This window comes from Bos taurus, chromosome 6 (genome assembly GCF_002263795.3).
Source record: "Bos taurus isolate L1 Dominette 01449 registration number 42190680 breed Hereford chromosome 6, ARS-UCD2.0, whole genome shotgun sequence".
In the NCBI taxonomy this organism is placed as follows: Eukaryota; Metazoa; Chordata; class Mammalia; order Artiodactyla; family Bovidae; genus Bos; species Bos taurus.
Window position 1 is genome coordinate 12,086,431 of NC_037333.1, and position 12,471 is coordinate 12,098,901.

Sequence of the window (12,471 nt, forward strand, 5' to 3'; positions counted from 1 at the left end):
CAAGTGCTAAAGATAACCTTTATAGGCATTCCCAGTGGTCTCTCCTCCTGGGATTTCCAAATTTATATTTGTGGACTGTTAATTATTCATCAAATAACCTAAATGGTGTCTTTGATTAGTGTTCTTTTTTTAATTCAACAAATAAAAAACAGTATTTCATATTCACAAATATGTATTTACTATAAATTACATCTTACCATCATTTATATTTATAACACATCCTAGAATAAATAACGGAGAAAGCAATGGCACCCCACTCCAATACTCTTGCATGGAAAATCCTATGGACGGAGGAGCCTGGTAGGCTGCAGTCCATGAGGTCGCTAAGAGTCGGACGTGACTGAGCAACTTCACTTTCACTTTTCACTTTCATGCATTGGAGGAGGAAATGGCAACCCACTCCAGTATTCTTGCCTGGAGAATCCCAGGGATGGGGGAGCCTGGTGGGCTGCCGTCTATGGGGTCGCACAGAGTCGGACACGACTGAAGCGACTTAGCAGCAGCAGCAGCAGCAGAATAAATAAAACAGTCATATGCTGTTAGTTCAGTGATATATGAATCATAAATTTAATTCTTACTATACTTGCATTGATTAAAACAAGAGTAATTTTACTGGTCCCATAAAATTTAACCAGGATATTCCAATAAATACTTGTTGACTAGATAAATAATGTATAACTTAAAAGCTGATAGTTAATGTTTTGTTTGAGGACCTTTCTGAGGACTGCAGCCTGGGAGGCAACCTCTCAGATAGTGCTGAGGAACTGCTCTCAAGAAGTAAGCAAGGAGGAAGGGTAGCTAGTTTTTGCTGGAAAAGTAAAAGAAATGTGGTGGAACATCAAAAGATTACTACTAATCATAAAAAAAACCCAGACATCTCAAGTTAATGATTTTAGTGCTTTTCTGTGTATGGGAAGATGCAGGAGTCTGAACTTGGTAAAATTCTCCTTTTGATATGCATCGTCATTATCTAGGGTCAGTGTTCTGGTGTTTTCCATCCTGTGTTCCCCTCAGGGTACATCATGAGGGGTGGCTGCAGTGGCTGATGGCTTGATGGCAGCAACAATTACTCAACGGTACTTTACTGAAATGACAGGCAACATTTTGGGTCCACATATTTGAAATGAATTCTCTAAGCTGAATTTTGAGCAGAGAATCTCAGAGCTAAACTGGTGACATAGTCCACTGTGAGGTATCACTTTAGTAAAAAACCATTAGCCATGAGGACCCATTTAAGAACTTCTGGTCTGAAAGGCTGTTTTCACCCTCCCAAATTAAGTTTTAAAAAAATGTAGCAACCAACCATGGACATGACTCTTGGTCCTCAGAGTCTTATCACTGCTCTCTGTCAAATGCCTGAGGACTTCAGAAGAATCACAGGAACTCACATCATTTTGTGAATGTGTGTATATGTTTGTGTGTGTGGTGAAAATGGGAAGTTATTTTCTCCCAAACCTAAGTATATCTTGCAAGTTGTGATAAGCCATTATAAGTTTATCCAGACTGACTACTGCTGGGCTTTTTCAGTCTATGGCGTGGCATCTCAGAAGGCTATAAAATTCTTCAGATGATCAGTTAAGGCATGTAGGCCCATATATTACATTGGGCCCTGGCCTTTGGATCTACAATGTCATTGACAAACTCATTTTTTTAACACAATTGACATATTGAGAGTCTATTATTTTCCCATAATTGAAAAAAATTGTTTAAATATGTTATTTGTTCCATAAACTTTTTTCATTAGTTCCCTAATTTACTGTTGATTGTAGATGCTCTAGGTCTTTAAAAAATGTATGGGTGGGACTGGGTTTTATGACATGTTTTGTGAATTGGCCTCTATTCTTTCCACCACACTAGACATGATCTGCCCTTGCAATTCCCATTCATTGCTTCAGGAAGCATGAATTGGATAATGATAGACTTTGCAATGAAAGCTGCTGAAGATGAGAAATTTTTAGCAAGAAAGTGTGGGATTACAATGACAGCAGATGCTGCTGAGTTTTCTTGGGTGGTAGTAAAATCTGCTGAGTTATCTTGTCAGTCTTGTCAAGGGGAATGGGTCAAAATGAGATGAATATTATTTTACACAAGAAAGTATAATGCTGTTCTTAAAGTATTTGTGTAATCTGTACAGTGGTGGGTGAGAAAACTGCTTAGTTTCAACTTCACGGAGGCACACTGGTGCGAGCAGTGCTGAAATATGATTAGTAACTTGGGTGAAGCTGGAAATACAGGGAACAGACCTTTAAAAAATATCATATGGGACTCAATAAATGTCACAGAGTAACATATTTTTATAACTATAGTTAGCCTGTGCTGTTCTGTGTGCTAAGTCGCTTCAATCGTGTCCAACTCTTTGTGACCCCATGGACTGCAGTCCGCCAGGCTCCTCCATCCATGCGATTCTCCAGGCAAGAATACTGGAGTGGGCTGCCATTCCCTCCTCCAGATCTTCCCAACCCAGTGATCAAACCCAGGTCTCTTGCATTGCAGGTGGATTCTTTACTAGCTCTTTCTCAAAAAAATCCAAAGATAACCACACTTCAATTAATTTTGATGGGTCTTTTTGTTTGGTTGGTTTTTATTTTTGTCTTTTGCAAAATGAAAAAAGATATAAGATGGTTCTGTAACACAGAGGATTGTGTCTTACTACCCTCCTGCATTCTTGTTGCAAGGGAGCACTCATGAATCTACCAATTAAATTATTCAGGAAGGTGTAGTTATAAATAAACTTGTCTAAGAATATAGTGAATTCTTTTTCACTGAACTCGGTGTTTGTGTGAACTAATTTTATACTTTTTATAAAAGAATAAGTTATTTAAAAGAAGATAAATTAATTATAAGCTAAGCAACAGTAGTAGAAATCATTGAAGAATATACCTATCCTCATGGCTGCACAGAATTTTAACCCTTCTCAGTATTTGACACTGCTGCATATTCATACGGAAGGACAGAGCATTAGCAGGTTGACCTTAACTTTTGACCTGTTTTGGCTAATATCATGTAAAATTGATTGGAGGGGTTAGTTGGAATCGTTATAGTTCCAAGATTTAGGAAAAGCTGTATTTCCTTCATGACAATACACCACCTCAAAAAAAAAAAAAAAAAAGGCTAAAAAGAACTTTCCACATATTTAAAAACCCTCTCATTGTCTTTTCTATAAATCTGATTTTTTCTTTTGAGACAATAGTTTTGATTGTCACCTTATTTAGTTCTGCAGTGGAAGAAAGAAATACCTCTAGAGAATGCTTAATATTTCTCTTGTTATGCAAGTATATAAGCCTGATACTTAAAGAGTACAATTTTAATCTTCAATCTAAGCAGTTGACATGAATCTTTGAACCAGTCAACTCTTAACTGGAAGTGGTGTGACACCAATCTTATTAATAAAACATCTTAATATATTCATAATGTTGTCCTGTTTCTAGCTTCTGCAGGTCAGCTGGGGTGGCAGAATTGTTACCCAGTTACTTAAGTGTGGCTGCACTGAGTGCTCTCGTATCAGCAGACATTCTATTTGCTCTCATACAGCTTCTTTAGCCTCTGAAACGTGTATCTAAGCCATTTTTAATGAAAATCCTCATAAATAGTTTACAAATACTTTAATCCTTTTTAAAAAGTAGTAAATAGTAAATTTTTTTCATCTTCAGGTTCAAACTCATCGACACAGCCATATTTTGTAACCCAATGATATTGTCACAAACCTTTTTAAAAAAATCTAAACATACTTTCACTTACACCAAATGATTTCAGTGCCATACATTTCTGTTTTTAAATATTTGTTAATCATTTATTATCAGGCCATAGCAATGTAACAGGACTAAATAGTACTTCTTCCCCAATTAACAATTTATACTTTGAAACTAAGAGTAGTTTTTTATAGAGCAAAGTACATAGATGATTTGAATAATGTATCTTTTAAATCTTGAAGATCTCCAGCAATTAAAAGGCTGAAATATTGATGTTATTGAACAGGTGATTTTTGGGTACGTGAGCTACTTGAAAGCAATCTTGAATAGAAATTTGGTACTTTCCAGGTGTTATATTTGAATAAAATATTGTAAATTATTAACCCAATCAACTCCAGAATCCTTGACTTTTGATTTTAAAAGCCAAAATAATGGAAATTACTCTCCCAACTGTTAATAATATATGAAATTAGTGAAATAAAAAGTGACTAAGAAACAAGCTGTTAATTCCACAGGAAACTCCAAACATAGCTGAGTTGACAGGTACCTTTTTCGATAAAACTACCAAGAGCATGAGAATGATCCTAATTTGTATATTTTCCTAAGATAATAACTATTCCAAACCATTGTTTTTGTTAATGGCAGCATGGAAAAAGACAAACCATGGGAGATCCAATTTTTTTGAATTGGTGTAATAATTAATTACAACTCTGGCCCAGTAATTAAGTTGTCAGTCACCTTGCCAGAGAAAGTGCAAAGGCATTTAGGTGGTTCATTTAAGTTTATGATTTCAAAATATTGAATTAGGCACTGTGGGCTGGAAAGAACATAGATTAGTGAATTAAACAGCAGACAAACACCTCAGCCAAATAAAGTTCCAGTCCTGGCACAGCTTTTGAATTGACTGGATGACTTGAACAAGTCACTCAACACCCGTGTCCTTCAAGTCTCTGGCAGGCAGGTACCCAGTAACTCCATGAATGTGGAAGTAGTAGTTAAACAGAACAAATATTTGTTCAATTTATTACAGTTGGTTTACAATGTTGTGTTAATTTCTGTTGTACACCAAAGTGATTCAGTTATAACGCGTATACACTCTTTCCTGTTCCTTTCCATATAGTTGATCAGAGGACGTTGAATATAGGTCCCTGTGTTATACAGTAGGACCTTGTTGCTTATCCATTCTGTATATAATAGCTTGCATCTGTAGTCCCAAACTCCTAATCCATGCCTCCTCCACCCCTTGGCAACCACAGGTCTTTCTCTATGTCTGTGAGTCTGTTTCTGTTTCATAGGTAAGTTCGTCTGTGTCGTATTTTAGATTTCACGTATCAGTGATATCATACGGCGTTTGTCTTTCTGACTTCACTTTGTGTGATAATCTCTAGGTCCATCCATGTTGGTGCAAATGGCATTATTGTGTCCTTTTTATGGCTGAGTAGTATTCCATTGTATACTTGTATACATTGTGAGTGTATATCTATACACACACATATACACCTGGGCTTCCCTGGTTTAGATTTTACAAGGTTTAATAGTCCCTCTTTAGTTATTTATTCTGGATAAGAAATGATGGTTGGTTGTACTAGAGTGATGAGAAGAAAAGAAGTGGATTAATGTGTAAGGCCTTTAAAAGGCAAACTCAGTATGGCTTGAACTACTGGATTGGGAGAGGTGGGATGAGGGAATCAAAAATGATTCTCAGGTTTCTTTCTGGCTTGTGTAAATGGATGATGTTGCCATTCACCAGGATGAGGTCCCTGGAAGAGCAAATAGGTGACAGAAATTCATATGCTCAGTTTAGGGTATGTTGGGTTCAAGATGCATTTGAGATATCCAAATGGAAATTCCAAAGTAGGCGCTGACATACAGACCTAGAGGAACAGTCTAGAACAACCTGGGAGTCATGGGATATTCAGCGATTTAAAGCGCTGGTATAGACAGAACTGTAGGGATAACAGTATATGGTAAGAGGGCCTCGGACTGTGCCTTTTAAAAGGAACTGAAACATTTAAAGTCCATGTGGCAAATGTGAGTGAGATGCTGTGATCAGATGATTGATAAGAAAAGCTGGGAGAAGTGAAACGAGAATATTTCAAGATGGTGTAAGGGACTAATCAGCAAGCTCTGTGGCTTTGGGCAGTACCTGTATTCTCGACTTCTTTGTTGACAAGAGGGGTAACATCTGTCTGCGTATCTCAGGGAACTGCCATGATGCCCAGATCTCATACTGCTTGAGAAATGTTGAAATCTATTAGTTATTTTATCATATAATCACTCTCAGTTCCTAGGGATGTTTGTTTTGTTTTGAATACTTGGACCATTCACACTCTTTACTCTTCCAGGCTTCTTTAGAACAATAAAGAGCCAAAAAATATGAATTGGAACATGACGCTATTTGCAATTCTTTTGCAGAATTGCATGGGATGTGATTGTACTCAGGATCTGGAATATTTCTCCCATTTGCTTTTCTCTCCTGCCTTTCCCCTAGGAACCTGGAAGTCTCCTTTAGGACCTGTGGGTATAGGCTTGAGCACCTCAATTCTATCACTAAAACTATTCAGTAATCAGTTCTCTGTGATTAAATGGTTAGCCACAAGGTAGAAGCCTCGGGTATTCAGGGAACACCTTCCTGGTACACTCTTCCCTCACCTCTAGTGTCGTTAGTGACACATCCCAGATGCCCCACTTGGACTTCTTCCATAGTGGCCATCACGTTCTCTCAGGGAGAGGGTGGGCTAGAGGAAAATGGCCCTCCCCACAGAACGGAGGCACTGAGGCACTTCACCCAGCGAGCATCCCTCAGCCTCACTGCGGAGGAGACGAGACCTGGCTAGAACCAAACCCTCCATCTTCCTCTAAGTCACTGTGGCAACCATTCCAACCACAACACTACTACATACAAATGATTCATCCCCAGCCTCCTGCTTTCCTTTAAAGAGTCAGCTGTCATGAGCTGCCCTGACTCACTCGCCTGTGCTCTGGGGAAATAAGCACTCTAAAGATTCCTGAGTTCCAGGCCCCTCCCAAGCCAAGAGCCTCACGTTTTTATGATGATGCAGCACAGAGGCATCCTGGCCACCTCCCATCTGCAGTCCTGCCACCTCCAGCACCACTGTTTCTGAACATAAGAACTAAGAAGGCAACTTGTGTCACTTTGATTATGCAGGATGAAGATTAAGCCAGTTGCAGGGATGCCAACTGTTGAAGAGCTAGTGAGTATTTGCACAGCAGTTCAGAGTGAGACGAGGCCATGTATACCCCGTGTTTCTAATACCATACTATGCTTGTGAAGGAACCCAGAGACTTTCAGAGAGTGACTCTGAACTTCTCACAGTTTGTAAACTAAGTTGGCCTAATGAGGCTCTTCAAAGGGCAGTAATCTTACATCCGTTTTTCCTTTTTTTTTTGTTCTAAAAAACTGACATTGTTTTCTATAGTTTTTACTGATTAGCCACACTGTGTCTTAGGGAATCTATTAGTTTTAAATGAGGATTTAATACAAGGAGTAAGTTTTGTATAGTCACATTTTCCTAATTTCATTTTCTGAGCTCCCCCACATCACTGTCCTGTATATTCTGGAATCGGGTCAGCTGTCATGCCTTTTTGCCAGATGTTCACACTGTTGAGGCCAGAGACAGATCCGCATTGTAGGCAGACGCTTTACCATCTGAGTCACCAGGGAAGTTCCTATTGCCTAAATAAATTTAAGCTAAAATATGCCATTGGCACCATCCGTGTTATAGAATTATTCCCTGACACTAACTCTGTCAGTATGTTTTCATATTTGGTATATTATAGCTATTTATTCATCAAAAGAGCATGGGAAAGAAATGTTTTAAGTGTGTTTAGGAACTAAGAAACTATGTTATTTTTTTTCAATGTAAATGAAATAACTGAGTATGGAATCTACCCTATATGGTGATAATTATTTATACTATCAACCTTGACATTGTTAGTAACCATTTTATCAACAAACCATATTTTATAAGGTAGTCTCAGATAGTCTCAATGAAGTCAAGTTAGGTTTTGCAGAACATTTATTTTAAATAAGGGATATTTAAACCTAGATAACCTGGAGTTTTGAAAGTGAGTGTAAACATTTAAGTTTGTGGTTAAGAATGTACTTTAAAAAGATCAGATTCATTAAAAATGCAAACTGGTTGCCTTTAATCAGTAAGAACTAAAACCAGACTTCAGTTTTTTCTATGATGAACAGCAGCCCTATTACCTCACTATAATAGAGTGGAAATAACTTTTAGTGATTACCCTGTTTATTTCCAGTGACTTAAGGAAGTACCACAATGTTCTTAAAATTCAGTGAAATTTAATTTTTAAAATATTTCATGCTTTTATTTCGTTAGTAAGAGAATAATGTTCTGAAATCAGGAAATGGTTTTCAACATCAGTTGACCAAATTCACAAACTTATTGAGCATCTGTTTTATTAAAGACATTGGATAAAGCTTTTTAGAGGATACAAAGAAATAACATGTTCTTTGCCCACAGGGAGCTTTTAATCTAACTAGGAAGACATTAGAGAGTCAACCAAGTTTAGTAATAATTTAACTAAAGAAATTGTCATGGTATATAGTATATCCTTAATTGCCAAATAATACAAAGTAGGCTTTCCAAAAAGGAAAAGAACACTTGAGGCAGATGAAATAGGTGGAATTTGAGCCAAGTCAACTATATTAACAATTTTACCAGTTGTGGGCTTGGAATAGAAGCAAATCATGTTTGATGTTAGTGTTGACAGCTATATAGGAAGGTTTCTAGCTCCATCCATAGCATTAATTCACACATTGTTTTTCCAATTTACAGTTTACGGAAGGCCATTTATCTACATATGAGGGCAATTACAGTGTTAGCGTCCCCTTTCATAGAGTTAGTTGAGCTAAACAGTAAAATAATTTTATATAAATTAAATGCCTCAATGCATTTCAGCAATACTATGAAGAAAGACATATTAGTAACATGATACTTTGTCTTTTTAAATAACACAGTTGTTAATGGCAAGAGAAAAAGGTTCATAAACTCAATCATGTTGAGATAAAGATAATAAAAACTAATTTGTAAAAAAAATACAGCCTTGACCTTCCAGGTGAATGTCATTTTCTACCAAAGGGGATGCAGTGGTGCTTGCCCAACATGGACCTGCTCACTCAGGGGTCCTGTTAAAGTTAGACTGTGCATCTGCAGGTCTGAAGTAGGGCCTGAGAACAGTTTCCTGCTGTTTCTGCCAGGCTCTCGGAACAAGGACCTAACATTGATCTGAGAGCTCTGGGCAGCAAGACTGTAGAGAGGAAAACACCGCGATTCTGAGAGGGCTGTCTTAAATGGGAAGTACCCTGTTTGAGGAAAATAGCAGTATCATTAGAATAATCTGATATGGCTTCTACCCTTTATTCTCACCCAACTCTTTGTCTTTGCCTTTAGCACGAAAGCAAGAGATTATCAAAGTCACTGAACAACTGATCGAAGCTATCAACAATGGGGACTTTGAAGCTTACACGTGAGTAGAGGCACATTTATTTTGCTTTCATGCATATGACTAAGTGTTTTCTATATGAATGCATTCTTCAGTGTACCTGAACTCATGTATATTCAACCCAGGCTTGATACAGTAGCTTCATTTCAAGGTATAATGCCCCAGGAGAGAAACAAGTGTATTTAAGAATGCAGAGAGAGAAGATTAGACTTCTGACAGGAAAACTGGGGATTTCTTTGTCAGAGCTCATCTCCATGTGAGAGAAGGCTTTCCAAGCAGAGCAGTCCATGAGGTTAAAAACACAAGCAACAGGAAAGCACAGAAAAAGTGCATCTGGGTTTAGGCGTGTTTTTCCTCACCGTCTGCAGAGGTGATGGGACAGAGAGAGATCAGGAGGCAACATCCAGTACAGCTGAACTTTATCTTCATCTCTTTTAGGAGTTTGTCTCTTAAATAAAATGTTCTTTAAAGAAAGGGTTCTAATGTTAAAGTACACTATAGGTATAGAGGAAGTCACTTTGAGCAAATACAAATAAAACTTTCAAATAAATAGGGCATGGAGGATTATCGTGCAAAGAATGTGGGTCTATAAGTTAGCTATTTGAGTGGAGATAAAAATCAGTTCTCAACTTTCCATTTATACCCTGAAAGATGATGCTGTGAAAGTGCTGCACTCAATATGCCAGCAAATTCAGAAAACTCAGCAGTGGCCACAGGACTGGAAAAGGTCAGTTTTCATTCCAATTCCAAAGAAAGGCAATGCCAAAGAATGCTCAAATTACCGCACAATTGCACTCATTTCACACACTAGTAAAGTAATGCTCAAAATTCTCCAAGCCAGGCTTCAGCAATATGTGAACCATGAACTTCCAGATGTTCAAGCTGGTTTTAGAAAAGGCAGAGGAACCAGAGATCAAATTGCCAACATCCGCTGGATCATCGAAAAAGGAAGAGTTCCAGAAAAACATCTATTTCTGCTTTATTGACTATGCCAAAGCCTTTGACTGTGTGGATCACAATAAACTGGAAAATTCTTCAAGAGATGGGAATACCAGACCACCTGATCTGCCTCTTGAGAAATTTGTATGCAGGTCAGGAAACAACAGTTAGAACTGGACATGGAACAACAGACTGGTTCCAAATAGGAAAAGGAGTACGTCAAGGCTGTATATTGTCACCCTGCTTATTTAACTTATATCCAGAGTACATCATGAGAAACGCTGGACTGGAAGAAACACAAGCTGGAATCAAGATTGCTGGGAGAAATATCAATAACCTCAGATATGCAGATGATACCACCCTTATGGCAGAAAGTGAAGAGGAACTAAAAAGCCTCTTGATGAAAGTGAAAGAGGAGAGTGAAAAAGTTGGCTTAAAACTTAACATTCAGAAAACTAAGATCATGGCATCTGGTCCCATCACGTCATGGGAAATAGACAGGGAAACAGTATCAGACTTTATTTTGGGGGGCTCAAAAATCACTGCAGATGGTGAGTGCAGCCATGAAATTAAAAGACGCTTACTCCTTGGAAGGAAAGTTATGACCAACCTAGACAGCATATTCAAAAGCAGAGACATTACTTTGCCAACAAAGGTCCGTCTAGTCAAGGCTATGGTTTTTCCTGTGGTCATGTATGGATGTGAGAGTTGGACTGTGAGGAAAGCTGAGCGCTAAAGAATTGATGCTTTGAACTGTGGTGTTGGAGGAGACTCTTGAGAGTCCCTTGGACTGCAAGGAGATCCAACCAGTCCATTGAGAAGGAGATCAGCCCTGGGATTTCTTTGGAAGGAATGATGCTAAAGCTGAAACTCCAGTACTTTGGCCACCTCATGCGAAGAGTTGACTCATTGGAAAAGACTCTGATGCTGGGAGGGATTGGGGGCAGGAGGAGAAGGGGACGACAGAGGATGAGATGGCTGAATGGCATCACTGACTTGATGGACGTGAGTCTGAGTGAACTCTGGGAGTTGGTGATGGACAGGGAGGCCTGGCGTGCTGAGATTCACGGGGTCGCAAAGAGTTGGACACAACTGAGCAACTGAACTGAACTGATAGGTCCTCTTGAATGAAAGGGTTAGATGTTAAAAAAATGAGATTGCTCTCTGGTTGGAAAGGTGTAAGTTTAAAAGCAGGGGACTCATAGACATGAGAAAGGAAAATGATTGGGCTACCTAGAGTGAGAACTTACCTATTTTAATTTTTAAAGCCAAAATAAAACTAACAAAATATTTGTAAAATGTACCTAAAATTAATTTATATTGAGACAATAAGATTGGAAAGTGGAAAAAATAGGTAAAGGACCTGATCTGACCATTAGCAAAAGAGGAAATATAAATGACAAACTAAATGAGATCCTACTGATGCCCACTAATCAAGTGCAGATCTGAATGTAGGAGGTTCTCTGCCCCTCAGATGAGCAGGAACAAAACCCCTGCTAACCACAGAGGGCAGGACACCAGTGGCTTTCCCACCATTGACGGGGTATAATGGGGACACTTCCATGGTGGTGGGTCACAATTACTATATACCAGAAATTTTATAAAGGTCCAGATTACTACTTTAACCCTGTATTTCTAGTTATAAAAATTTAACAGGAGCATGGATTTTGAATTTTAAACAGGGACAAAAATTGTGAACAAAAGATACTGCCTCTAGGAGATGAAACTGTGGGCTTTTTTTTTTTTTTTGCTTCTTTCCAAATTTTATATAAGATATTTTTTATCAGTTACAAATAGATAACCAAATATAAAGTATGGAAGACAGTAACTGAATATAAGAACTAAATTAATCCCAGGACTGCCTCTTATAAATTTAATGTGTGTTAAATTTAATGCAATGGCACCCCACTCCAGCACTCTTGCCTGGAAAATCCCATGGACGGAGGAGCCTGGAAGGCTGCAGTCCATGGGGTCGCTAGGAGTCGGACACGACTGAGCGACTTCACTTTCACTCTTCACTTTCATGCATTGGAGAAGGAAATGGCAACCCACTCCAGTGTTCTTGCCTGGAGAATCCCAGGGACGGGGGAGCCTGGTGGGCTGCCGTCTATGGGGTCGCACAGAGTCAGACACGACTGAAGTGACTTAGCAGCAGCAGTAGCACCAGTAAGAGTATATTTAGAATGAAATAAATAGTAAAAAATGGATTTTAAAACATATTATTTGTTGTTAGAAAATTAAACAGGTGAATAGTTGTTAAAGAGTTGTTTAGAATCCTGCACCATAGGACCAGCTCTCTTTTATTCTTTTGGTTGATATAACTTTGTTAGACCCATATGATTCATCAAACATA

At 38.4% G+C, this 12,471-nt stretch overlaps 1 protein-coding gene and 1 long non-coding RNA gene across 32 annotated transcripts in view; one reads left to right on the forward strand and one right to left on the reverse strand.

Moving 5' to 3' along the window:
• CAMK2D (calcium/calmodulin dependent protein kinase II delta) overlaps window positions 1–12,471 on the forward strand; it is a 308,358-nt gene that overhangs the window by 286,612 nt on the left and 9,275 nt on the right. For all 31 annotated transcript variants that reach the window (XM_005207624.4, XM_010805904.3, XM_059887553.1 and 28 more), the window contains 1 exon segment: window positions 9,128–9,203. In XM_005207624.4, the coding sequence (XP_005207681.1) occupies window positions 9,128–9,203 (76 nt within the window).
• LOC132345474 (uncharacterized) overlaps window positions 1–12,471 on the reverse strand; it is a 61,025-nt gene that overhangs the window by 5,974 nt on the left and 42,580 nt on the right. The gene's annotated exons all lie outside the window — the stretch shown is intronic.